Source organism: Engraulis encrasicolus, chromosome 5, assembly GCF_034702125.1.
Source record: "Engraulis encrasicolus isolate BLACKSEA-1 chromosome 5, IST_EnEncr_1.0, whole genome shotgun sequence".
Lineage (NCBI taxonomy): Eukaryota > Metazoa > Chordata > Actinopteri > Clupeiformes > Engraulidae > Engraulis > Engraulis encrasicolus.
The window spans coordinates 48,226,222-48,253,913 of NC_085861.1; the positions used below are offsets into that span (position 1 = coordinate 48,226,222).

The following is a 27,692-nucleotide window of genomic DNA, read 5'->3' on the forward strand; positions in this document are numbered from 1 at the left end:
ATAAAAAAAATTGGGAATTGTTGTACTCTCATATCAGCTGTAATACATGGACAACATAATCACTAATTGTATCACTTTGGGAGGTATTAATAGTGAATTTATGCAGATTTTGATAGTTTTGGTCATCAAAAACGATTTGCATAATGTAAGATAAAAGATCTTTTAAGTCAAAAAGATGAATACATCAAGTAATATTTCCATGGATATGAATACATACCAAGTTAGCCATGAGATGAAAAACAATATTTGATGATAACTAGTGTTTTTAGGTATTTTATAGCTGAGTTTTGTTATCACGGGTCAAAAATGACCCGAACACCACAGGTGTATGCAGCTTATGAACACAACACAAGGGTTAACCATTTCGGTGGGTGAGGGATGTAGAACTGTAGCTCTATTACATTGTTCTCCATTATGTTTATTTTTAATTCAGTCAGGTCTCGTGGGTCCTCTTCAGTTTAGTTGTAAAGGAGTCAGACTTCAGTTCAGTTCACCGCAGTTCACTTCGGGTTCTGTTTTCTCATAGACCTCATTTCCCCAGCCGCAGCCTTATGACGGATGACATGATAATGGAGAATATTTTAGACAACAGGGAATACTTTCAAAGAGAAATACTCAAAGAACACGTCAGAAAAATAAGCACTGTATGCATGCACACACAGTGCAAAGACCCTCGTGTACAGTTAGTTGGCTTCTTCACCCTTGCTGAGTTATTGGGTTTTGTTGTGCTTGGAATTGTCTAATGTGGTCCTAGCCTGTCTGTCACACCAACCTCGGAGCTCAGTCTGTCAAAAAAACACCATAGAAAAGTCTTAGAGGTGGGAACACTCTAGACACTTTGGGCACTTTTCCAGTTTTTGATCTTGTCTTTGTGTCTTCTTCTGTATTTTTCTATGTATGTATGCTACTTGACACCTTAATTTCCCTCGGGATCAATAAATTATACTCTACTCCAGTGTTTCTCAACCTTTTTGTAGGCGAGGTACCCTTTCAATTCATGAAAACTTTCAAGGCACCCCAAACCAACAATCCGTAACACAGCATTGCATCTGATACCACACAAGCTTAGAAAAGTAACATTTGGCGACGTCACACAACCTACCTAAGTTGCAGCTTACTGGGGTGACCTAAAGTTACTTTATTGTGCGTAAATGGGCAAATGAAAGTTTCCACTGACTAAGCATTAATTATTAATTTAGACAAATATGTATTATATTGCATAATTTATTTATTGAATTAGATCAATTTCACATGCTGCCATTCATGTTTCAGCGTTTCCTATTGGCCATGGCATAATTTATTTATCAGCCACATTTCCGCGGCACCCCGGTTGAGAAACACTGCTCTACTCTACTCTACTCTACTCTACTCTACTCTACTCTACTCTACTCTACTCTACTCTACTCTACTCTACTCTACTCAACTAACAAGCACCAATGAAATGCCTTATTATGTACCTCAGTAGACAGACCTAAAACCAACAAGTAGACCACTGATTCGATCTGGTGACATATGGGTACCGTTTATTGTTCATTGGTGCCCAGTTTCTTTGACTAAGCAGTGGATATCCAATAGCCAAGGCTAATATATGTCTAATATAAGGCTAATATGATATGTCTGTGGGCACCAGGCATCTTCCTTGACATGGACTGCCATGGGTATGTTTTCTTGCACACAGAAAGACACAGTAGTTCTGTTGAGACAAGACCGATTGATGCGAAATAATGATCTCCTAATGCTCACTGTTGTAACGGTAGGTTTAGTCTGTCATACTGTAGGCATGTTTGCTTTAGAGGTGTTTTTTTAACAAACGCCCCCTGCACTTCATCCTAAGCCTGCCAACGCCCCCCTTACTACTGAAAAATGAAATGGACTAATGCCCCCAATGACAACTAAGCACTGCCCCCTCTCAACTGTATCCTTCTCAACGCCCCCTCAGGGCTCCCCAACACCCCCTGGGGGGCTGTACCACCCCCGTTGAGAAACATCGCTTTAGAGCAGTGGTTCCCAAACTTTTTTCCCTGCGCACCCCTTTGTACATTTCAATGTGGTTGGCACACCCCCTAAGCGAATATTTTGGTGTGCTGATGGCCACGCAAGTATGATTCACTGCGCATTCACTGCAAATTATGCACAGTTGTTTTGGGGAATCCTCTTTTCCAATAGTCTACGAGTTTAACTACACTTCAGATGGACCCTTCCAGCATACAATTCACCATACAATTAAAAACCTAATGCTGGATGAAAACTCACATATCCACCATTGCTCTATTTAGCTCGCGCACCCCCTTATGGCAGGCCGCGCACCTCCAGGGGTGCACGCACCCCAGTTTGGGAAACCCTGCTTTAGAGCAATGGGCCATAAAGAATGTGAGGCCCCTCACTGACATCCGTGCCTGTGGGTGTCTGTGCTGCTCTGGGGACTCTGGTGCGGAGGGAGAAAGAAAGGGATAGATGGGGGAAGAGCGCCCTCCTCAGGAGAGTTCAGGTAGTGTACAGATATTTCACTATTTCATTACTTCATTTCAGTCCAAGAACACTGAGGGTGTGGCATTGACACTGTTATCTAAGGTCATAGCTGCCTTTCAAACACACAGTGGTCCTATTCACATTTTAATGTATAATTGTGTTTGAGCACTCACATCTTAGGCACTTTCTGTATTCAGCAACGTTTCCTTCCTTTCAGCGACATTTCAATGAATGATGTGTAATACTCTTTCAAGCGCATTGTGAAGTGTGTCCTAGGAACCCTACTTTTCCTTTCCTTGTCAATGTCCTGTAGGCAAAGACACAGACACACAGTCATACCAGACACCCGCTCGCACCCCCCGCGCGCACACAGAGGGAGGGAGAGAGAGATAGAGAGAATGGCTTTTCATTGATGTTCCATCCACCGATGCTGGTATCTAACATCTTGAGTACAGAGTACATCTTGAGTGCACTCATAGGCTGGTACAAAATGAGAAAATGGATAGTTAATGGTTTAAATTGCTCATGCTGAGCAAAAACATGATTCAATTGTGCTTCTGATGAGTTTGTTATAGAAGTCTGTGTGTGTGTGTTTCTGTATGTGAGTGTATGTACGTGTGCTTGTGAATGTATGTGTGCATTAGTGTGTGTGTGTGTGTGTGTGTGTGTGTGTGTGTGTGTGTGTGTGTGTGTGTGTGTGTGTGTGTGTGTGTGTGTGTGTGTGTGTGTGTGTGTGTGTATGTGTGTGTGCGCGTGCGTGCGTGCGTGCGTGCTTGCCTGTTTTTAACACTGGACACATACGTATATGTAGTAGTTGTGCTTCTTTCAGACACACATGCAGTACTTGTGCTTCTCCCAGACACATACGTAAGCAATAATTGTGTGTTTCCTAGAGACACACACATGCAGTAGTTGTGTGTCTCCTAGACACATACGTATGCAGTAGTTGTGCGTCTCCCAGACACCTATGTATGCAGTAGTTGTGCAGCCAGAGGCCTCATTTAGCACGCTCTCTTCCCAGAGCCTCAGACTGCCAAAGACAACTTGGCTCCTTAAACCACATTCTCTTCCCCCATCTCCCCAACTTGGACCATTTATACCACATTTTCTTCTTCCCGCCACCCCTTCACTCCATATGTTTGTAGTCCCGTAATGCACATTGTTCCACCAGTGGAATACTGCAATAGTCACTAAAAAACTTAACTATCATAGTACCACACCACTATGACAGTGCTCTGGGCCTTTAGTAATGCAATACGACTTGGTCATTGCCATTCTGTCAACAGCTAATTTACAATAGGGGCTGTGTCTTAAAAGCTTAAAAGCTGTGATTTCCGCCTGTACTGGGTTAAAATCTGTGATCTCCACCTGTAGCCACACTGTGGCAGGTTGTGTTTTGTCGAGGTCTTGAACTCTCTCCCCTCCCTGGCAGGTATGGCATGGACTGTCTCATCCAGTTCGAGGACTTTGCCAACACCAACGCCTTCCGTCTGCTGGAGAAATACCGCAATAAGTACTGCACCTTCAACGACGACATCCAAGGTACACACACTGCTCTGCTCCACTCAGACCATTCAAAACATATGTTCATTTCTGCAGACACTCTACATATGCATGCGCTCGCAAATTAATTCCAGCGTACACCTTATACATTTGAACGGGCGTTGACTTTTAACACATGCATAACAACGCAACACACACACACACACACACACACTCACACACACACACACACACACAAACACACACACACACACACACACACACACACTCACACAGACTTCCCGACTTCTCATTAGACATGTATTTCGGGCCCGGCGGCTGATTTAAGATGAATATGAGCCCATACCGCTCCCTCCACCACTCCCTCCATGCAATCAAAGCAAAACAACATTCCAAGATTAATTAGCCCTAATTACAGTAGCCCCTAAATTAAAAAGTGGCTAATTTTATCCAAGTTTCTTTCTCTCTCTCTCTCTCTCTCTCTCTCTCTCTCTCTCTCTCTCTCTCTCTCTCTCTTTCTCCGTCTCTCTCTCTCCGTCTCTCTATCTCCCCCTCCCTCTATCTCTCTCACTCTCTCTCTCTCTCTCTCTCTCTCTCTCTCGCTCTATTCTCTCTCTGAGAATCTACCCTTTGAAGACTACAGTAGAGGAGGAGATGAGTGTGCTATGCAAAACCATGCCAAGACACAGCAATCAACCCTGAATCTTTCTTGTTTCCTACCATAACACCTAGCATAATAAACTCCGAGAATACACTCATACAACTGCCATATGATTATAACAAAACAAAACATATCTGTAGACCTATACATTGTGTATTACAGAATCTCTGTAGCATGTGTTTATTTCACCATGCACACTATAAAAGTGCATGCATATTAGACTAAGCCATTTCACACTGAAGAAGGGTGTAAGCCCGAAACGTCTGTGATGTGAGGCGATTAAAAATGACAAAAGAAATCTGATGAGTGCTTCTTTATTCACTTTCTTTTGAGATTTGAATGCATATTAGACTTGTCATAACAACTATGAACAGTCTGTTTTCAGTTTATTTGATTTTGCTCCCCCCCAGGCACAGCTGCAGTGGCAGTGGCCGGACTCCTGGCAGCCCTCAGGATCACCAAGAGCAGACTGTCAGACCATACTATTCTCTTCCAGGGCGCGGGGGAGGTACGTATGCTCAGCATATGTACTGTACTGTACTGTATGTCCATCATCAGGTAGTAGCAATAGAGATCAATACATAATATGTATTTATAAAGCACTTTAAAAAATGACAGCAGCAATAACAATAGCTGCAGAAAACATGAGCCATGAGCAACATTAACTATGTACCGCATGTACCATAGTAATAATATAACTTTTTAGAAAGTAAGATAACTTTTTAAAAGACTCTAATATGTACAAGTATGCATCAGAACATTGGATTATTGAAATGTAAGGAACACATCATCGAACAAAAGTTTATATTAATAGTATAATTAAATGAAAGAAATAGCACAGTACATTTCACACTAAATCAGCAATCTGTTCCCAATAACATGTTCACTTTGCTGTTTGTAATTACCAGTGGCCACAAACCACTGTTCCCATTTTCCATTTGCCATTAGGGCTTTTTATGGCAGTCTGAATGGCCACTCTAATCTGTTACACAACAGCACATCCATAAATATTCCCATTATGTGGAAATGGCTTAATTACCATTTGGTTAGAATAGTGTTTGTCAACAAGGGCTCTACGGGCTCTACATCTGAGAGGGGAGAATGCTCAGTTGCTATTGGGGTGTAATCTTATTTATTAATACTAACGGGGGCCATTGGCAGTCTTATGGTGATACTAATGGGGCATGGGAAGGCTTATGATGAGGTCAAGGGGGCATTTGTTAAAAAACATTGAGAGTCCCAGACCCTTTGGGACCAAACCAATTGTCATGATGAATAATTTAGTCCTGAGTGACATTCCTCATGTGTTGCAAATTATAAACCAGCCACACAAATCAGCACCAATTCAGCAACAAATAGATGATGCAAGGCTTAGGGATGGGAACCTACAATGATAAATGTGTGAATAGCATATTGGCCACAGGACCTAACAGCAGGACCCCACAGTGCACAGTGTAGACATGGCAATAGCTCCAAGGGAATAGGAGAGGTCAGAAACCACACTATTTTTCACTTAGTTGGTATGAAGTTTGTTCCATAATGGTAATGTGGACGTAAGATCACAACTGAAAACAACAACCACCAGACATTAAGGGACTTCGTTTTGAAATGACACAATTTAGCAGCAACAGATGTTGCTGAATGCACGTCTTCCCATTTTGGGAGTCGAAAATGACTCACCAGCCTCACAGTTTGGTGTCAGCTTTGTGTGTGCGTGGGTGAGGGTGTGCGTGTATGTGTTGGCGGGGAGGGGTGTTCCGTTTTAGGTGGGCCTCTTTGGGTTAATATTTGCCTGGGTCAGCTGAAGTTCAAGTCAATAATGACTTTGGTCCAAAAAGCTCCTCAGGTTAGGCCATGGGGTCAAAGAGCAAACCATGCTCGAACAAAGTTGCGCAGGAACACATGTGGAGAGTGTGATGACAAACCAAACAGAATGTGTGCACGAAGTCACACAGCAACCCCCCTAATTGGCTGGTTATTGCTTCCTGCTTCTGACACGACTTCAAGCCAAGGGGTCAAAGAGCAAACCGCGCTTGACAAAGTTGAACACGAGCACACCAAAGACAATATGTGATAAAAACACACACAGCAACCAACCAATGGACCACCTGTTGCTTCCTGGTTTTTGACATGACCTCACTTCCTGTCAGGCGGCCATGGGCATTGCTGAGCTGATTGCCATGGCGATGGAGAAGGAGGGCCTTCCCAAGGACCAGTGCCTCAGAAAGATCTGGATGGTTGACTCCAAGGGCCTTATTGTCAAGGTAATCCTGTGACCTGTATGTCCGTACGTCTGTGCCTGTGTGTACGGTGTGTGCTCTTTGTGTGTGCGTGCGTGTGCGTGTGCGCGTGTGTGTGCGTGTGCGTATGTGTGTCTGTGTAGGGGTTAATCTTCTGCATGTCTTTAAATTTTCTGTACCCATGCTTTTCAGTGTGGATTGGAAGATATTTGTGTGCGTGTGTGTGTGTGTGTGTGTGTGTGTGTGTGTGTGTGTGTGTGTGTGTGTGTGTGTGTGTGTGTGTGTGTGTGTGTGTGTGTGTGTGTGTGTGTGTGTGTGTGTGTGTGTGTGTGTGTGTGTGCATGCATGTATTTTTAGTCCAAGATGTGTACTTTTACATGCCTGTTTACAAAGCCACACAACTGTTCAAGGGAAAAAATCTATAGAGCAAACACACCTGTTATTCCTCCGGCCCTCTGAAAGCCACTTAATATACTGTAGCTCCACGGCTGGCCGTTCCAGTTGTCTCTCAATATGAGTTTAAGGGTTGTATACCCTGAAGGATGTTAAGATTTAAGTGTGGGGGAAAATACTTTTAAGTATTTCAAGTAATTATTTGATGGTCATACACATAACTTTAATCTGTTGTGAAAAGGCTGAAGGAACTCCTTACAATTGATGGAAAGGTTATAGGTATTTTATATTTAAGTTATTTTGGTAAGTTATTTTATATTTAAGGTATTTTTATATTCTCTCTCTCTCTCTCTCTCTCTCTCTCTCTCTCTCTCTCTCTCTCTCTCTCTCTCTCTCTCTCTCTCTCTCTCTCTCTCCCTCTCAGGGCCGTGACCACCTCACCCATGAGAAGGAGAGATTTGCCCATGAGCACGCCCAGATGAAGAAGCTGGAGGATGTGGTGAGGGAGCTGAAGCCCACAGCTATAATAGGTACACACACACACGCACACATGCAAACACACACACACACACACACACACACACACACCACTACACACACACACACACACACACACACACACACACACACACACACACACACACACACACACACACACACACACACACACACACACACACACACGCACACCTGCCTGTGACCCAGTATTGAATCTACAACCTCAGAGCAACTATGTTATTAAAGGGATACTGTATGTGTAGCATGGATAATAGCTAAATAGGCTATCACTCTGTCCACTGATACCAGGTTACATATGTTTGTAGAACAGTTAGATCTGGTCAAAGCAGTGAATTATATCTGATTGGACGAGACGCATTCTATGGGCATTCTACGCGTCGCTAGGCGGGAGGATGTCCACTGACATCCTACCCGGAGACTTCTCACACCTAGCAATCTCTCCATCATGGATAGAATGTAAGCGGGGGCGCTTATTTTGAGCTTACCAACATTCTATTCCATAGGCTACAGTGGAGAAAGCGCGAGAGGCTGAAAACAAGCAGGACGTTGGATTATCATCATAGTCCATACATTTCTACTCAAGACACATAATGAGACATAAGAAGAAGAGATGTTGACTTGTCGGAGGGTGTGTGTGATAACAGATATGCTCGCATCTCATTAGAGCTGCAGGAGAGGAAAGGACGAGGGAGAGACAGCCTTGCGCAGTTAATGGTTTTATCAGCAAGCCTGCCGTCCACACAAATGTGCAAAAGTAGGCATCTGGCTAAAAACAAACAAAATATTGGGTGCCATGCAAATTAAAATTCTGGCCGCTTGAAACTGGAATAGCTGAAGTTGTGTAGTAAGCTTATTGGAGGAGAGAGAGAAAGAGACCCTAGCAGCAAAGTTCAAGTCACACATTGTAGCACAGAGGATTTTATGATAGTATATAAATAGTATACAGTAAATGATGGGAATGTATTATTTGCCCAACTCTGTGTATGAAGCTTGTGTACTTTATGGACACTTTCAGTGCATTTTTGAATAAATTTTGAATTCGGCCGGCGACTTCATCCCAGATATTGATTTTGTCCAAGTGTGAATTTGAGTTTGACAGCCCTGCTCTAACGTGTGAGGTGTCTTGCTGTGTCGCAGGGGTGGCTGCCATTGCCGGAGCCTTCACCGAGCAGATCATCAGGGACATGGCGTCCTTTAACGACCGGCCAATCATCTTCGCCCTCAGCAACCCCACCAGCAAAGCAGAGTGCACTGCAGAGCAGTGTTACACCATCACAGAGGTACTGCTGTGTGTGTGTGTGTGTGTGTGTGCAACCGTATCTCACTCATTTCGTGAAGTATTCACGAAAAAAATAAATTAATTTTCGTGGTGCATTCACGTTATTGCCCGCCTTTCGTAAAGTCTTCACGAAAATAATAGATTAATTTTCACGCTGCCTATTCACTTGAATTGCCCGACTGTTGCCTAGCGACCCACTAGTTTGATGCCCTTTCGGTACATGGTAATCAAACATTTCAAACAAGCAATTTAGGGTTAGGTTTAGGGTCAAGGTTAGGGTTAGGGTTAAGGTTAGGGTTAGGGTTAGGTTTAGAGTTAAGTAGGGTTAAGGTTAGGGTTAGGTTTAGGTTTAGGTTTAGGGGACATAAGGCGTAAGTACCGAAAGGGCTCGTGGTGTTCTGTCAGCACCCCTCCCCGCCCCTGCAGACGTGTGGATAACCATAGCAGCAGTGGGGCAATTCAAGTGAATAGGCAGCGTGAAAATGAATCTATTATTTTCGTGAAGACTTTACGAAAGGCGGGCAATAACGTGAATGCACCACGAAAATTACTCTATTTTTTTCGTGAAGACTTTACGAAAGGCGTGAGATAGGGCTCGTGTGTGTGTGTGTGTGTGTGTGTGTGTGCGCGCGCGGGGGGGCACGTCTGTGTATATGTGTGCCTCTATGCATTTGTGTATCTATGTAGTGCGCACACGTGTGTGTGTATGTGTGCGTGCGTGTGTGTGTGAATGGGGGGGTGGCGGTGTGTGTGTGTGTGTGTGTGTGCGTGCGTGAGTGTGTGTGTGAATGGGGGGGGGGTTGTATGTGTGTGTGCCTGTATGTCGTATGTATCTGCATTACTGTGTGCGTCTGCATTTCTGTGTGCGTCTGCATGCGTTTCTATTCCAATGCTCCCATGTCTTCACAGGGCCGAGGCATTTTCGCCAGCGGAAGCCCATTTGACCCCGTGACCCTGCCTGACGGCCGCAAGCTATTCCCTGGACAGGGCAACAACGCCTACGTGTTTCCTGGAGTGGCACTGGGAGTCTCGGCCTGCGCCATCCGCCACATCACGGAAGACATCTTCCTTATTACTGCAGAGGTATACTAATATGTGCCCATTGAAGGCGATAGTGAAAGCCCAACTGGGAAACTCCCATTGTCATTGTGACACAGCACTCCACAGCACACACTGCACACAATGAAATTGCATTTATGCCTCACCCATGCAAGGGGACCGCTCACAATGGCGCCCAAAAGTATCTCAGTCATGGAGGAGGATGGGGGAGAGAATGGGTTAATTACTCCCCCCACCAGCCTGTCGGGTCAGGAGTCAAACCGGCAGCCTTTGGGCTACAAGTCTGACGCCCTAACCACTTACCCACTCACCCACCCATTGAGATTTTTGAGATTTTAAAAAATATTTATTTACAATAAGGTGAGTGCACTGGTGGAGGTGCGTCAGGCAGCAATTCCCAGCAGGAATACCAACAGCCTGTATCTTCAATTATACAATGTATGTACGTATTGCTTGAACCTGGCTAGCCGCCATTGAGTGTGTGTGTGTCTGAGAGAGAGAGAGAGAGAGAGAGAGAGAGAGAGAGAGAGAGAGAGAGAGAGATGGAGAGATGGAGCGAGCGAGAGAGAGAGAGAGAGACAGGGCATACAGACTGACAGAAAACAGATACATTTTCTCCTTGTCCTTAGTGAATCCTGTGCCGCCATGCTCAGGTTTGGAATGGTCACCTGTCCATACAGTATTAGCGCCATGGCTGTGTTTAGACATATATAGTCTTGTTTGAACGAGCCAATGACGCGAGCACTCGCACAGGTAAACACGCTGTACCCAACAACGCAAACAGCCAATGACACTTGTCTGTCCCTACACTCACTCATAAACACCTGGGCCCCTGTTTAACTACATAGTGATGCCGCCGCCACCATATACTCCTCACCCTGTATCTCAGGACATGGCAAGAGCGTGGCATATTGACACCTCATGGCATATTGACATCGTCATCTTTTTTGTCACCATATAACCATCATATAGTACATAGTACAAAGGAACATGCTGTCCCCAATACTGGTCAGTTTATTTTTATCCACTGTTTATTCAGTGTGACCTCTCACTACGTCGCAGATTAATTACCTCCGACAAGGAGGTTATGTGACCGTCCGAGTTTGTGTGTATGTACGTTCGTTTGTTAGTACGTTCGAGTCATGTGTATTAGAGCATGACACGGGAGTGGATTTTCACTCCCGTCCCATCCCAGTCCCAGAAAAAAAATCCCATCCCGTCCCATCCCGGACAAGAGTAAAAGAAACAAATCCCATCCCGTCCACTCCTGAAAAGAATGTGTCCCAATCCTGCCCACTCCCACTCAAAATCAACCCCAATCCTGTTTCGTCAAAAAAACCGAGGCTTTTTTGGTTTGTTTTTTAAAGAAAAAATAAGCGGCGTTCCAGTTCAGGTTGATTTTCATTCCCGCTCCTGCCCGCTCCCATTCATCTTTATTCCCACTCCTGCCCGCTCCCGTTCATCTTTAAAATTTTGACTCCCATCCCGCGGGAATCCCGCAGGAATCCCGCAGGACCCGCGGGACCCACAGGAATTCCTGAAAAATGTCATCCTCTAATGTGTGTATGTGAGTAACTCTCCACCAGAGGGCGGGGGTGCATGCGCGCTCAGATCGCATTTCTAGTTAATGATGAGATACACAAGAGAGACTGTAATTAGTTGGGCCACATAACAAGTGTCCTCAGTGTGTGTGCTCTTACCCAAAGACTGCTTTGCAGCTCACCTGTGTGAATTGCATTAGACGTTAATTGGAAGTGTAAATGTCAGTGTGAGATGTTCTGAATGTCAACTCACTTACCCGGGGGTGAGCAACACAGTAGGCCTGTGTGTATCATGTTGATTAGCCACCCGAGGTATAAAATAAGCATGTGTTTGTGATAATGATTACTGTATGTATCGAGGTCATAAATATGCTGATGACCCAAGGGGGCAGACGGTGCAATCACTCTGTATGGAAATATGCCCTTAGACAGTGTGTGTTAATGTGGTAAATGATCTGTTGAAATGCATAGTGTTGCTTACAGCTCTACAGGGTAGAGCGCATGACCAGGATGAAAATATGCGTCTTTGCATACGACTCTAGCCCTGTAGAACCTTAAGGTATTTGCATATATCTTGCTCATTTGGAAGATGTATTTTATGAATCTGACAGGTATCACTTTGTTATTTCTTTTGTAATGGTGTCATAATCATGTCCATCAGAGTCCATTTAACCAACAGGTAGACTTGGTAATTGCCTGGGGCCCCAGCAAAATTGCCTACTTTAGGGGCCCCCAACAGTCAATCACGAGGGTCCTACATTTTGCCTAGGGTCATAAATGGGTGAACCGCCACTCATTTCCACTTGATTCTACTGGACTACTGTGTTCGTGCGTGCGTGTTGGCTTTTTGGTTTTTATGTTCGTGTGAGTTTCTTTTAGTGTGTCTCCTTTGATTTTGATTTCCCTCTCTCTTTCTCTCTCTCTCTCTCTCTCTCTCTCTCTCTCTCTCTCTCTCTCTCTCTCTCTCTCTCTCTCTCTCTCTCTCTCTCTCTCTCTCTCTCTCTCTCTCTCTGTCTCTCTCTCTCTCTCTCGGCCCGTTCCTTTCTCTCATTCTCTACCGTGTGTAATTTCCTCTCTGTCTATTTATGCACACAGCAGTATAGGGGAGTAGCATTGATAATCTTTCCACAGGAAGCAGCGGTTGCACACAGACACACGGAGAGCCCCTGTGGCGTGTTCCCAAAGAGCATGTTCACCACGTTCATCCATTTCGCCATGCCTATTTTTGGCCTCTCTTCTTAAAGGATAGTTCCGGCGTAAAATGAAAGTTTCACCATCGCTTTCCCATGCCACATAACGTATCTAATGATGAGCCATTCCGGGCAATGCCGCGCCGTTATGGAGTTAGCTAATTTTAAGCTTTTTGGTGAAAAACGCAGCCAACGCATCACGGCGGGGCCAATTCTAAACCTATTCTTTTCTGATGTTTCCCCGCTATAAACAACTTCAAAAACGCTACACACTTCATCACAAAGGTCTCGTCAATCAAACCGAGGCACAGAGAATGTCATCGAACCACACAATCCTTCACTGGCCAGTGTTTTCAGAGGTGTCTCACTGTTGCAACTCTCTGACCCGGATGCAGGCTACTCAATCAGGTGGCTAGGAAGGCTAAACATGGTCCGCGGTTCGCACCGGCTGCGACCGTAAAATGAAAAGCTGGAACCCCGACCGTTTTCACCGACTGCCACTGTCTAAACCAGCCATATTACGGGAATGGCTAATAGCATTAGAAGTGGACAAAACTGGCGTAAAAACCCGGAGGGATCGCTACTACCGTGTGTGCAGGCAGCAGATTTGAAGAGTTGCATGGAGAGTACAGGTAGGCAGACTACTCTTACAAAGTAATTGCAACACGGTATAATATAACATGGATTCAGCTTTGTAATAACACACCACTGGTGGTGTACTTACATCTGTAAGAGTACTTCTAGTACGACACCTCCAGCCCTCCTCCGTTGCGTAATGGTCCATCTGACCTCGCGCGCCCTGGTCATTAGAGTCTACTTCACTGAAACTACTCTAGCATGCTTGACATCAACCACATCGAATGCCTCAGGTCGCACAATTTCACAATTTCACTTGCCATCCCGCGCTAGTTTGTTTTGACAGTGTATTTATCTCCTGTAGTGGGCTACATGTACTGTACCTGTAGGCTATGCCTTCCCAAAACAGAGTGCTTGCTGGCAAAGACGCGCGGTGTTGCAACCAGTTTCACAGATTCACAGACAGTCAAGATTCATGAGCCAGACACATTTACACATGTTTCTCTCTCTTCAAACATACCTCCAGCCATGCGCCTTTTTGACACAGCATTCCTCTTTAGACGGTTTCGTTTAGGTGTTCCATCTCCCTTAGGCTACTCTTCTTGTAGCCATCATCCATCATCCTCGAAATGCTCCCTCCACACACGGTAGTAGCGATCCCTCCGGGTTTTTATGACAGTTTCGTCCACTTCTAATGCTATTAGCCATTCCCGTAATATGGCTGGTTTAGACAGTGGCAGTCGGTGAAAACGGTCGGGGTTCCAGCTTTTCATTTTACGGTCGTAGCCGGTGCGAACCGCGGACCATGTTTAGCCTACCTAGCCACCTGATTGAGTAGCCTGCATCCGGGTCAGAGAGTTGCAACAGTGAGACACTGTCGTGCCAAAAAGCGAGTGACTGCCAGAACACGAGTGCCCTCATTGAAACCAATGGAAACCAATGACCAATTTTTCAGATAGTTTTTGCCGATAAATCCAACACAATTTAAGATGGAAAGCCTATCAATAAAGCATCTACATTCCTTCTGGAAGTATTACAAAGAACTGGTTACAATTTCGGTATTATTTCCATAAAAGAATCTAAGAATTGTCATAACAAATGATACAGTTTCATTCAAATAGCTCATATTAAGTGGAGGACGAGTACTGTTTCATAAGCATATTTTAGTTCATAAATTATGTAATTAATTCTGCAAAAAATAGTATAATTTTCCCTCAAAAAATTTCATTGGTTTCAATGAGGGCACTCGTGTTTTGGCAGGCACTCGCTTTTTGGCACGACAACACCTCTGAAAACACTGGCCAGTGAAAGATTGTGTGGTTCGATGACATTCTCTGTGCCTCGGTTTGATTGACGAGACCTTTGTGATGAAGTGTGTAGCGTTTTTGAAGTTGTTTATAGCGGGGAAACATCAGAAAAGAATAGGTTTAGAATTGGCCCCGCCGTGATGCGTTGGCTGCGTTTTTCACCAAAAAGCTTAAAATAAGCTAACTCCATAACGGCGCGGCATTGCCCGGAATGGCTCATCATTAGATACATTATGTGGCATGGGAAAGCGATGGTGAAACTTTCATTTTACGCCGGAACTATCCTTTAAGTCTGCTTGGATAAAAGTGTTAAATGAAGCAGTGTTAAATGTCGTTAAGTGTGCTAAATGTAATGTGATGTCATGCGTTATAGCTCCGGGGCCACAAAACAAAGAGCGGCTATGAGTGGTAAGAACATTTCATAATTCAATCGCCATACTTGGCTCTTACCAGTGATGTACAGTTTTGAACTGTTTACACGTTCCGTCTTGTTCTTAATAATACTTGATTAGTAAATCATGTTCAGTGAACTTGTTAATCATTCAAAAGCAATGAAGCATAAAATTGAATTCATTTCACAACTGACATAATTGGCCAACATTAACACTACAGGTGTATGAAAACAAAAAAGTCATGTGTTTTACTGTTATCTCTTCCCTCCATGATTTCTGCTTTGTTGCTTCACCTTAGACACAACCTCACGCATGAACTCTTGCATTGCTTTCTGGCAAAATAACCCATGAGAAAAGTGGCTTTTAAGTTTTATCTTAACACAAGATGCAACTTAACACTTTTGACTGCATTTAGCCATATGATTTCCAACAGTCCTAATAGAATATAAACTCATTTCTGCATACACTATATTAGACAAAAGTACTCATTAAGCTGCTTTGACTCACATACATCCAAACGTATTAACTACCATCCCTTCCTAACCCATGGGGTTAAATATGATATTGGTCCACCTTTTGCAGCTATTACAGCTTCAACTTATCTGGGAAGGCTGTCCACAAAATTGAGGAGTGTTTTTATAGGAATTCTTTATCATTTTTCAAGATAGCGCATTGGTAAGATGATACACTGAGATTGGTGAAGGCCAGGCTCTCAGTCTCCGCTCTAATTCATCCCAAAGGCGTTCTATTGGGTTCATCTTAGGACTCTTAGGTCAAGTTCCTCCATAGCATACTCTGTCATCCATGTCTTTATGGACCTTGCTTTGGGCGAAACCACTCAGTCAATTGATTATAACACAGCAGGGCTTTAAACTGGAAAACTCGATTTGAGTGTTTATTTAATAATTATGCATACAGTATATAATCTATACGATGGGACTGAGGCCAGACTTCAGTCTCATTGGTATGCAAAGCATGAGCCCACCTCCACTGGGCTTCTGCACAACCATGAGTTAATATGGAGTATGCCGCCTTTGTTGAGCCATGTTTGCCTTGCCTGTGTGGGGATGAAAGGTAGGAAATCAGATTTTTTTGTGGGAGTTCTGCGTCCATTTCCATTCGTTTACAGCAGTGTGCGCGTGTGTGCTCATGCGTCTGTGTGCGCGTGCGTGTGTGTGTGCGTGTGCGTGTGCGTGTGCGTGTGTGTGTGTGTGTGTGTGTGTGTGTGTGTGTGTGTCTGTGTGTGTGTGTGTGTGTGTGTGTGTGTGTGTGTGTGTGTGTGTGTGTATTATTTATGATTTTACTTTGCCTGAAAGGACATGTTGGAAAAGTTTAAATTGTTTTGTTCAAGTATGGTTTGCTATTGTTCAAAGTTAGCCTGATTATCATCGACTTTCAAATCTCTTCGAGACTTGGTCTGACCAAGAGCATAACAATTAACATTTCCCAAAAGGCATGGTTGACCCGCCTCGCTTGGTTTGCTAATGGTTGTTTGCTTCCTGACAAAGTGGGGGGAGTTCCCGTTTTTCAGGGAACTCAGAAAGTACTTGCATTAGCTCCTGACCTGACTAGCAGCAACACTGAAGGTGTTGCGTCACTAGGAGGGCACGGCCTGGCTAGTTCAAAGCTGGGATGTAGTCTCATTTTTTTTATTCAGGCTTCCGACAGGTCAGCTTTGTTAGTTGCAGCATTTCAGGTCATCTTTCTTTATAATGGAGACAGGAGACATGTGTTTCCACGGTCCAACCTGTGTCTGCTCAAGACACCAAGGGGGAAAGGGTAGTGTTAGACCAGAGTTATACTGGAGTGACAGACTTAGAAATGAAAATGACATTACATTTCAAGGTTATTTTCCCTTTCGTTTCCTTTGTTCTTCAGGGAACTAGATGAATGTTTCTAGTTTTCTAAGGTACTCGTCAGGCAATGACCCATCAGACAGCTGGGGTTTTGGGAATCGTTGGTTACTGTTGCTATTGCACAGCATAGCGAAAGATTATATGTTTTACAACAGGAGTGACATTTGTTTGTTTATGTCACTTTTAACATATATTTGCTATAGGCTTGCTGTGTATGTACATAGTGTAGTAATATTGATCTGAGGGAAACTGTGATGTAAGCCCTCGCACTGAATGGTAAGGGATCCTGTTTGTTTCTTGACCTGAATCAAATGCTCTCTCTTAAGCTGGGTTAATGAATTACAGGCTTTTTTTAGAGCATTATTAACAGTGTGTTTTCCTGGTGCCCATACATGCCTGTGTGTGTGGGTGCATGCGTGCGTGTGTGTCCATGTAAGACTCTGTGTACACACAGTGTGCTGTTGAGGAAGGTTAAGGTGAGGTGAGGGGCCTGAGCATGCTGGCAGCATGGATCGATCTCTCCTGGCCTTTCCTCCAAAAGATTTACTTTTCAATATGCATTTTATTTCCTGAAATGCAAATTTGCGATGACATTATATTATTAATTTTTGTTCGTCTTAGTCTTTCTTTCAAGATGCCCCACACATTTAGAAGAAAGCTGAACGCCTCACATATGTAAATAAGTCTTTATCCTGTGTTTGCCATTGACGTTTTACTATCAACATGGGAAATAATTTTACATCAAGCACTTTTTCATCAAAAAGGTTTCCGTGGCATAAAATGTTTGACGGAAGAGGGCTAATATAAGATAACCACAAATAACTATGAGTAACTGCACCAATATGTTTTTAATGTGCTCTTATTTAATGGATTCCACAGTCTTACATCTTCCAAGCTTCCAGATGTTTTGTGTGTATCTTTCCTCAATGTGGCCAGCCTATTGCAGCGTGTCGAATCTGACGCGTCCATCTCTCGGGTCGAGCTTGGGTCAAAATAGCACCGCTAAACAGATATGGATTGGCCCTTTGTATTCCATCTGAGTTGCCCTTATTGCATAATCACACATTTACAACCATGCAGCACACACACACACACACACTGCGCCATGCACCATTCTGTGAAGACGTTTCTCATCTGACATAATTGGCCAAAATGAACACTACCGGTGTATGAAAACAAAAGTCATGTGTTTTACTGATTGAATGGACATGTTGTGCCCTCATGCTGTTATCTCTTCCCTCCATGATTTCTGCTTTCTTGCTTCACCTTAGACACAAGCTTACCCACAAACACACACGACATAAAAACACACCACATGGCTCCCTCCCCTCTTATTCACAGGAGAAATCTGGTGTAAAATGGTTTAAATTGTGTTAAAACATGATGCTGAGAGCTAACTTTTGCCACATATCTCACCTCCATACATCCACTGCAATCAGAGTTCCAGCGCTAGTTCGCCGATACTGAAATTGGGCCTCTGCTGTGAGTGGGTCGGCACCGAACTAGCCATCATCAAAAATCTCTACTTTCCACCCATTTACGAGGCTCAAAGTTGCTCAATACTTCATTCCGTACAACTGGATGATGAATGTCAGATACATGGCCAACTTGGAACTCTCCACAGCTCGGGCACATCGGGAAAGCCAGAAACTGTGGCTGCTTGGGGACATTTTGTCTGTGAACTGTCTGAACTTCTTAGAGGCTCTTGAGTTAGGCCTGCACCCCTCCTTGGACAACTTTCTTTGGTTACAGCACCATTGGATGACCGTTGCTTTTGTGCTTAATTTCACATAAAATCGATGAGGTTAATTTATATCCAAAACAATTAAAAATTATCCAAAACAATTAAAAAAATTAGGCTGTTGATGGTTAGATGTACAAGTATAAATACAATACAAAGGTTGGAGCAGGCATCACCCAAATAAATGTTTCTTCTTTTTAGGGTGCTGACCTATTGTAAAACTTACAGGTAAGAAAAGGTCGCACCATGCATACATTTCTTTTATCAAATATTATTATTAAGAAAAGAAACGAATGCATGCTGTGACCTTGTCTTTTTAGAATGTATAAACAGTCCTTCGTCCTTCGTTGACCAAACGTATAGGGCATGGATAAGGAGGGGTCTTTATTGTCATGGGGTTTCAGAGCTCTGATAACCATCTAGCGCTCCACTGTGGGACCATAAGGTCCAGACAGAGTGGAACCCAAATGCCTGGCACACACAGCCATGGAGATGAGGAGATGAAAGGTGGAAGATTTGGGGTTGTAATTCCAACGCCAGAATGAAATATGTGAGTCTTAGCTCTGATTCAAGAGAGAAAGACCGCTTTCGAACGATCCGTTACGCAAGGTCTGGTTGACAATATCAGCTCTTTTTTATAGGCAGTGTACTACCTGTATTATACATTATCATGCAGTATCGTATGCTTTAGTACAAATCCTTTGTGTGTGTGTGTGTGTGTGTGTGTGTGTGTGTGTGTGTGTGTGTGTGTGTGTGTGTGTGTGTGTGTGTGTGTGTGTGTGTGTGTGTGTGTGTGTGTGTGTGTGTGTGTGTGTGTGTGTGAGAGAGCATCTGTGTGTGTAAGAGAGAGAGAGAGAGACAATATGTTGGTGTTTTTGCATGCTCCGATCGCAGTGTTTCCCATACATTGAGGAAACTATGGCAGCCCGCCATAGTTTAAATTTGGCCGCCATAGTTTACGAAAATGTAAAAAAAAAAAAAAAAAAAAAAACTTTTTTTTACGATTTGAATTACGATTTTGAATTTCCTTCGCATTTTCCTCCTGGAGTAAATACATCCTATAGACTCTGTATTGGTTAGATAAGTAGCCTAGTCCCACTGTAGCACAGAATGAGGGGAAAGCATTAGGAAGTGACCGCAAGGGTATTACAGTTGATTCATGTGTGCACACGTGTAACATCGGGTGAGTAACATGTGCGCAACGATGCGTTATGACACGCCGATATGCGAGGATCTTCGTCCAAATCGCTAGTCGCATGCATCATCGCTAACTGCGTTTACATCGCGTGCCGCGTGTAAGGGAAATGTTAGTTGTTGACATGTATGGAATTCACTTCAATTTGTGCTGTTTCTTGCTTCAGTTGTGGACAAAACGATTGGCCAAACTCACAATAGAAAGCTTGTGCTGTGCTACTGTCCCAGAGAGCTGAAAAAAAAAACCTTCATAGAAGAAGTCACACTTAACAGGGGTGTTAACCAATCCAATGAGTTCTCTCATTGCTCTCTCTCTCTCTCTCTCTCTCTCTCTCTCTCTCTCTCTCTCCTCTCTCTCTCTCTCCTCTCCTCTCTCTCTCTCTCTCTCATAGTAGCCTACTATTTACCCATAACAAATGGTGAATTTCTGAGCCCTTTTTAATTTGTAGCCTATACCACTGAAGGCATGATAATGCTTCATCATATTTTAGAAATAGGGCCTATGTGCCTTTTATATACCAAATGTTTATCATTTTGAAATTGTTTCAGTTGTTTATGACTTGTGTATGACTGAAATTATCTCTGCATACTATCAGTGCTGCATTGCTTTGTAAAGATAGGCTATTCAACACACTTTAAAAACACACTGAAAAGATACGGCCATAGTAGCCTACTGAAAACATTTTGTTCATAATAATGGTGATTAATAAATGGTGGTCTTAAATTTTCATACTGACATCCTTGAATTTGACTTGGTAGATCACGGCAGACCATCAACTTCAAAAGTAGATCTTGGTTATAAAAAGGTTGGGCACCCCTGCTATAGAGAGAACCACAAGTGCTTGAAAGACAGGGATCAAAAGCCTAGTCAAGTTGTTGGGTTTGGGAGCAATATAAAAAACCTTCAGAGAAGGGACAGTTGGGATGAGTTTACTAACACTCCCTAGGCTTTGTTTTACAGTTGTAATGAGTTTGGTGACAGACCTTCATTGACACAGCAGAGGAGACATCGGGCTGCATATAGAAATTAATGTGTAATGAATGTGAATATAGACATAAATGTGTAATATGTTGTTCAGCCCTTTTAATGGGAGGAATTTGGAAAAAACTGGCCCTGTGACCAGCACCCCTCATGTAGAATGTGTACGCCTACAGATATGTGTGGGGGAAAAGGCATAGCCTACCCTCTAAGACCCTTTTTGTCTATGCGTTAACAATTTCACAGTGCTCTTAAATTCTTATCTCTGCTCCTATTTTGTTTTATTATTGTTTCCCAGACCCCTGCATGAGGGACGAATGAAACTGTGTTGTAAACAGAAATTATTCACTGTACTGCATTTTTTGACAATGACAATGTACTACTATTATACAAGTCATGGGTAAAATCTTATGTAGCCTTATTTCTCAAAATATAAATGGCTGAAATATAGGCCCAGGCCTACAGTTTCTCCATGCGCCAATGTCATACTGTAGTCATTGTTTTGCCGTTTTGCATTTACGCTGCAAAAGGCCCGTGTGAGAAGACCCCCCCCCCCCCAAAAAAAAAACCCCGGCTGCCCCCATAGTTTCCAAAATTTCTGTGGGAAACACTGGATCGTATTGATTGCATTGGCTAATGTGTAGTATTTTCCCCTCCGTAGACCATTGCTGACCTGGTGACAGAAAAGGACCTCTCTGAGGGAAGACTCTACCCTCCTCTCACCACAATTCAGGACGTGTCCTTCAAGATCGCCGTCAAGGTGACACGACCTCTAACCTCTCGTTGCCTTTCATTTACTGTCTGGTGTGTGTGTGTGTGTGTGTGTGTGTGTGTGTGTGTGTGTGTGTGTGTGTGTGTGTGTGTGTGTGTGTGTGTGTGTGTGTGTGTGTGTGTGTGTGTGTGTGTGTCTTCGTGATCGTGTTCTTGTTTTAGTGGGAGTGGAGCTTTTCAGGTCATCCCCCACCCCTCTATCTTTCTTTCAAATTCACTGAAAACATTGTTTTAACTAGAAATGCACTCAGAGAGCGCAGATCAAGGAAGCTGTTTGATAGAACATTTGACTGTTACACCCTCTTTTTTTAAAGTAGAAAATGGAATGTCGAAATTTGCCCTATCCTGCAGAATCTTGAAAAATTCCTGGGTCCGGACCAGAGCATGTGAACGGAGCTGAGCGTGGCTCAATTCCTGTTCCCCGCTCAGGAAGATGTTCGCTCATTCGCTCTGCCGCTCAAAGTTGCACCAGGACGCTCCGCTCATTGAACAATCGTGCTCACCAATAATTTTCTTGCCGCTCCGTCGAAATCGCTCCACGCTCGCTCAATTTTTCTGAAGAAGGCATTTTCTGACATTTTTCCTTCATGTAATTATGGCAGGGGCCTAGGACACTCAGCGTTTGATTTATGTGTTGTTTTATTTAACTGGCTGCTAAGTTATATCGTGCTGTTTCCCAGCTGTGGACTTAACACCTCGCTCCGCGTTTCCTACCCATTTGATTATGAATTTATTAGGGCTGGGCAACGTTAACGCGTTAACGGTGCGTTAACTATTGAGGTCAATATCGCCCGACAATTTTGTTAACGTTATAGCGCAGCAGGGTTTTTTTCGTGGTTTTTTTTTTCCTTTTTCCTTTTATGACCGTCGTTCGTGGCTTTTATTTTGAAAGCGTCAGCACGCTTGTTGTTGCTTCCAGTGACTGCTGACAGAGAAGAAGAATGTCTAGAAAAGTTGTCAAAACAGAACAAACAAACAAAACAAAATAGCCTACAGAAGGACGTCAACTTCTGAATGAACATGTTCGGTACACAGTTCTGGTCCTCCTTGCACAACTCTCGAGCAGCATGTGGCTCGCCTTTGCAGCTCGCAAGGTTAGTCTATTCAATAGACTCTATTGTACGGTCGGTCAGCATGAAAAGGGTAGCCTACTGTTGTGCTGGCTGTCTATCAGCTGTCAATAACGCCACGCGGACTTACTAAAGCCCTGATCAAAAAGCGAACCGCGAGATATTACATTCCTCACGCAACGTTTTGGTATATATGGCGCTGCGCGTGCATAGTAGGCTGCATCAACATGGTAGGCTATGATTTCGCGACATCGGCAACTTCGTCAGCATTTAAGATAGTGTTAGACTAACACTGTTAGTCATGTCAACGTTATTGTTTTGAAAGATGTAATTGCTGTCAATGCCAACAGACAGTCAATTAGTTTCTAGTCGCTGAGACACCTTAAAAATAGCGACAGATAAGAGAGAAGGTGGGAGTCTTTGACAGTGAGAGAAGGCGGGACATATCTCACAGACGCACGCCTATGGCAAGCCGTTTTAACATATAGTTTTTTTAAGTGACAAGTTTTTTTTCTTTTTTTCTTGTAGGCCCATGTAGACCATCCTCATTTGAATTTATAATTTCTAATAAGTCAGTTTCAGTAGCATACAATCTTAAATAGCCCTAGTGTAATATTGTATGCAATAATTTGTTTCATTAGTAGGCCTACATTGGATACATTGGATACATTGGCCTACATTTAGACTGATAGGTTGGCAAATAGCCTCCATTTCCATTGTGGAATATTATATTAGACCTACATAGGTTATCTACACAGTACATATGCAAATTATTATTAATTATTTTATTTTATTAATTTAAAAAATATTTTTATTTTATTTATTATTTATTTTATTTATGATTTATTATTATTATTTTTGGGTTTCGCGCGCTATGCGATTAATCGCGATTAATCACAGAAAGTCATTGAGTTAATGCGATTAAAGATTTTCATGTTTGCCCACCCCTAGAATTTATTTTACTAGACTACATTAAAAAGGTCACTTCGCATCCCATTGCAAATGAGATCCAAAAACAGGCTCTTAGATCTGTTTAAACCCACTCTGTATTGTTAGCATAATTATGATGTTTTATGATCATTTTATCCCCCATTTTATCACGCAATATGCAATAGTTGTCTCTGTGATTCCGTGGTAAACTTGGGCTTCAACAGATTATATGTACAGACTAGACTACAGCTCAGCCATCTATTGCTGTTTGACTGATACTTTTCGTTTACTTAGGCTTATATTGCGGAGTGTTTTATGGACTGGTTGAAGTGACAATTTGGAACATTCGCTGGAGAAAGAGAGAACCGAAATATAGACCCGCGTGCGGGCACCTCTCAAAGTGCCTCATGCGCATAGGCATAGGCGGTCTTGTCTCGCGCAAAGGAATGCAATGAGACCGCAGAGTGGACATGGTAGGCTATAGAGTCGGTCAGTCGTCCTGGGAAAAGTCTAATCACATGGTTTCTGTATGTTCAAGAGGGATATTGGAAGGATCATACAGGGCTTTATCTTTGTACATTTTCGGCCATGCGTTAATACACAGTTTGCGCGCACCTGAAGACTCGTGATAAATATTTATGCTTTTGTTTGCATGGACTGGCCCATGTCGTGCAGGAATGGTCGGCCATCTCATTGACAACGTTTTGAACGAAAATATTAGTACATCATTCATGATTGATAACAATGTAGGGTGGCTACTGAAAAACAGTGAAAGCAGTTGGAAAATCCGACGGCAGCCTACTGTCAACGTGTTCTATTTAATTAAATAATCAAACTCCAAAGAAATAGTCTAAGGGAAATTGTTGTGTTATTCAGAAGTCAAAACTAAAGGTCTTTGGAGAAGTGCTGTCCCCAAAATGTTTAATCTAGAACTGACAAAAGAGGAATGCTCACGTTTTGTTCCATCCTCCTGGTGTTTGCGAAGCACCTCGTCGTGCTTTCTCATGCCCATGTAAAAATAAGGGTCTTTACAGCGACTATGTCGCTCACATTCTTCCTCGTGCTCAACATCTTCTAGCTTTTTGACATGAATTTTGCATTTTTATGACCTATCACCTTGCTTTTCGAAGTAGCCTAGCCTACTTCACAAACTCCATCTTCAGACCTTGCCTCGCGGGGCACACGTGACGCGAAAGCGCCGGGGTCAGTGGCTGGCTGTACATATTTTTTAAGGATTAAAACCTGTTCTGCCCTGCTAAGGCAAAAGGCAGTAACTTCAAATTTTTCAAAAATGAGTTTTTGTCATATTTGCAATAATAAGCATCAGTTTTATCATGTGAACAAACATGGAGTTTGAAATCAGTTGTTTTGAGGGTAAAAAAAAGGTGTAAAGTAAAACAAGCTGAAAATCCTTTGGGTAAACTAAGGCAGAAGACAGTAACTTCAGTTAGCCTACTGCTTTTTGCCTTCTGCTCTGGACCTGCAGAATTCTGGAACTCTGATGTTCCAAACTGAGGCAGAACACAGTAACTTCAGTTACTGTTCATCTGTTAACAGTTAAAACTCCTTCTTTAAATTTCAGTCATGTAAATAATCAAAAAAATATAAAATGAAACTATTATATTATGAAACATGATCAGCCTGCTAGGAAATGTGTGTAACTATTATTTGAGGTAGTATGAAATACAAATACACACACAAAACCCATTTATAATTATATTATTATTATTATTAACAATTTATATGTTAATAAACATGACATTTTGTCATAATGACTCTAATAGTGTGTATACTGCTTAAATTATATGTGAAAGTTGTCTTTGTTACTTATTATTCAGATTTAAAATGGAAGTTACTGTCTTTTGCCTTAGTATGACTCTCATTCGGTGGGCTATGCTAAGGCAGAACACAGTAACTTCCAAAAAAAGGGTCAAAGGTTAACTATTTGTAAAATTATTTTTTATGAATAGATGTAGGCAGGCATACACTACAAACTGTGAAAATTACAGCTTTGTAGCTATAACCAGATTGTGGTGACATTCATTTATTTTAAGATAACTTTAACATCATTTTTCTCAGTTTCACACTCTGGTGAGTTACTGTCTTTTGCCTTAGTAGGGCAGTGTTGGCCTGCAACTCGTTTTCAATTCAAAAACATGTCTAAAACAGCACACTTAATCAAATAAATGTTATTTTACAAATTTTATAATCCAACATTTTAATTTGTGAGCGCATCGGAGCGAACTTGAATTCGTAACCGCTCTGCGCTCTAACCATATTTCTCCCGCTCCGCTCCCCCGCTCGCTCCTTGCTCCGCTCCGTTCACATGCTCTGGTCCGGACCATGATCCAGATCACCACCAAAACTGATCACTTGATCACTTGTTCCTTCCAACAACTCTTTCAAGACTTTTCATCCAAATCCGTTCATAACTTTTTGAGTTATCCTGCTGACAAACAGACAGACAGACAGACAGACAGACAAACCAACGAGACCGAAAACATAACATCCTTGGCGGAGGTAATGATATAGGAGGGTCAGTATGAATCTGAGGGACAGTGTTCTGAAAGCAGTGCCTTTGGCCAAGCTCAAGAGAGCTCACTTACGAGGGAGGTCATCAAAGCTGCACCTGCCTGCTATTACACTTTACAAGTCATAACAGGGCTTAGAGGGACTTGCCCTAAAGAACCTGCACATGCCCCACAATGACCTTAGATAACCTCTCTAATCCATGCCTCCTAACGCAAACTATTTGTTCACTCATGCATTCATTCATACATTTATGCATTCATGCATGGATTCATTCGCTCATTCCTTCATCTATTCATTCATTCATTCATTCATTCATTCATTCAGGCATTCATGCATTCATTCATGTATCCGTTAAAGTCCATGCATTTTACATTTGCATTATTGCCAAGGGCCGACCTTTGTGCTCCATATGTTCTGTAACTGTTTACGTACTGTATGTACCATGAGTCCCACTTTAATATCCTGTGTGTGTGTGTGTGTGTGTGTGTGTGTGTGTGTGTGTGTGTGTGTGTGAGGTGAGTGAGAGTGCGCGCGTGCGTGCGTGCGTGTGTGTGTGCGTGCTTGTGTGTGTGTGTCTGTGTGTATCTGTTTGTGTATATGTGTGTGTTCCCGCATGTTTGCCTTTACAGATCGTGGAGTATGGCTACCAGCACAAGATGGCCACGCTGTACCCGGAGCCGGCTGACAAGCAGGCCCTGGTGCGCTCGCTAGTCTACAGCACCGACTATGAGGAGTTTGCCGTCGACTCCTTCAAGTGGCCTCAGGACGCCATGACCGTCCAGAGCTGCAAGCTGTAGCCAGGCCATGCTTAACAGGGACTGTGCCTGAGGAGGTGGAGGAGGAAGAGGAGGAGGAGGAGGAGAAAGAAGAGGAGGTGGAGGAGGAGGACGACGATAATGATGAACTAGTATAACTGATTGTAGCACTATTTTTACATGTTCTTTACTGTATGCTGCTTTGTATGCTTTTGTGTGTCGTCCGCCGTCAATTCCAAAGAAATCAATTTTAAGAGACAATGCCTAATAAAATGGCGTTTTTTATTACCAATTTAAGAATTTTCGGCTTGTTATTACGTGTTTGTTTTTAATGGGTGGGTTAAGGGTTAAGTAGTTTGGGATCCTCTATGTAAGAACTGACTAATACACTACACACACACACACACACACACACACACACACACACACACACACACACACACACACACACACACACAGAAAAGTTTCCCTTTTGTAGGGTTTCCCCCAGGACTTTTTTGTTTATTGTTTAGGCGGCCACCTTGACAATTAACACCTACAACCTTGGTCCTCTAAAAAGTTTAAGATTTTGTGTTGTGAATGTAATTTCTACATTTTTCATATCACATTTTATATGAAACAGCATAACATAGCGTTTCCAGTAATGGTAGCCATGTGTCTATGATACCAGTCAACCTACCACTACCTTGACTAACGAAGATTCTTCTGGAAACACTGCTTGTGTATTAATTAAAT

The 27,692-nt window shown here is 42.9% G+C and overlaps 1 protein-coding gene across 1 annotated transcript in view; it reads left to right on the forward strand.

Moving 5' to 3' along the window:
- Positions 1-27,249, forward strand: part of me1 (malic enzyme 1, NADP(+)-dependent, cytosolic) — a 216,585-nt gene extending 189,336 nt beyond the window's left edge. Inside the window, exons 7-14 of the mRNA XM_063199610.1 lie at positions 3,902-4,011; positions 5,044-5,141; positions 6,784-6,897; positions 7,691-7,796; positions 8,923-9,065; positions 9,974-10,147; positions 21,561-21,659; positions 26,832-27,249. Of these exons, the coding sequence (XP_063055680.1) occupies positions 3,902-4,011; positions 5,044-5,141; positions 6,784-6,897; positions 7,691-7,796; positions 8,923-9,065; positions 9,974-10,147; positions 21,561-21,659; positions 26,832-26,999 (1,012 nt within the window). The 3' untranslated portion in view covers positions 27,000-27,249. The remainder of the gene's footprint in view (positions 1-3,901; positions 4,012-5,043; positions 5,142-6,783; positions 6,898-7,690; positions 7,797-8,922; positions 9,066-9,973; positions 10,148-21,560; positions 21,660-26,831) is intronic.
- Positions 27,250-27,692: the final 443 nt, after the last annotated feature.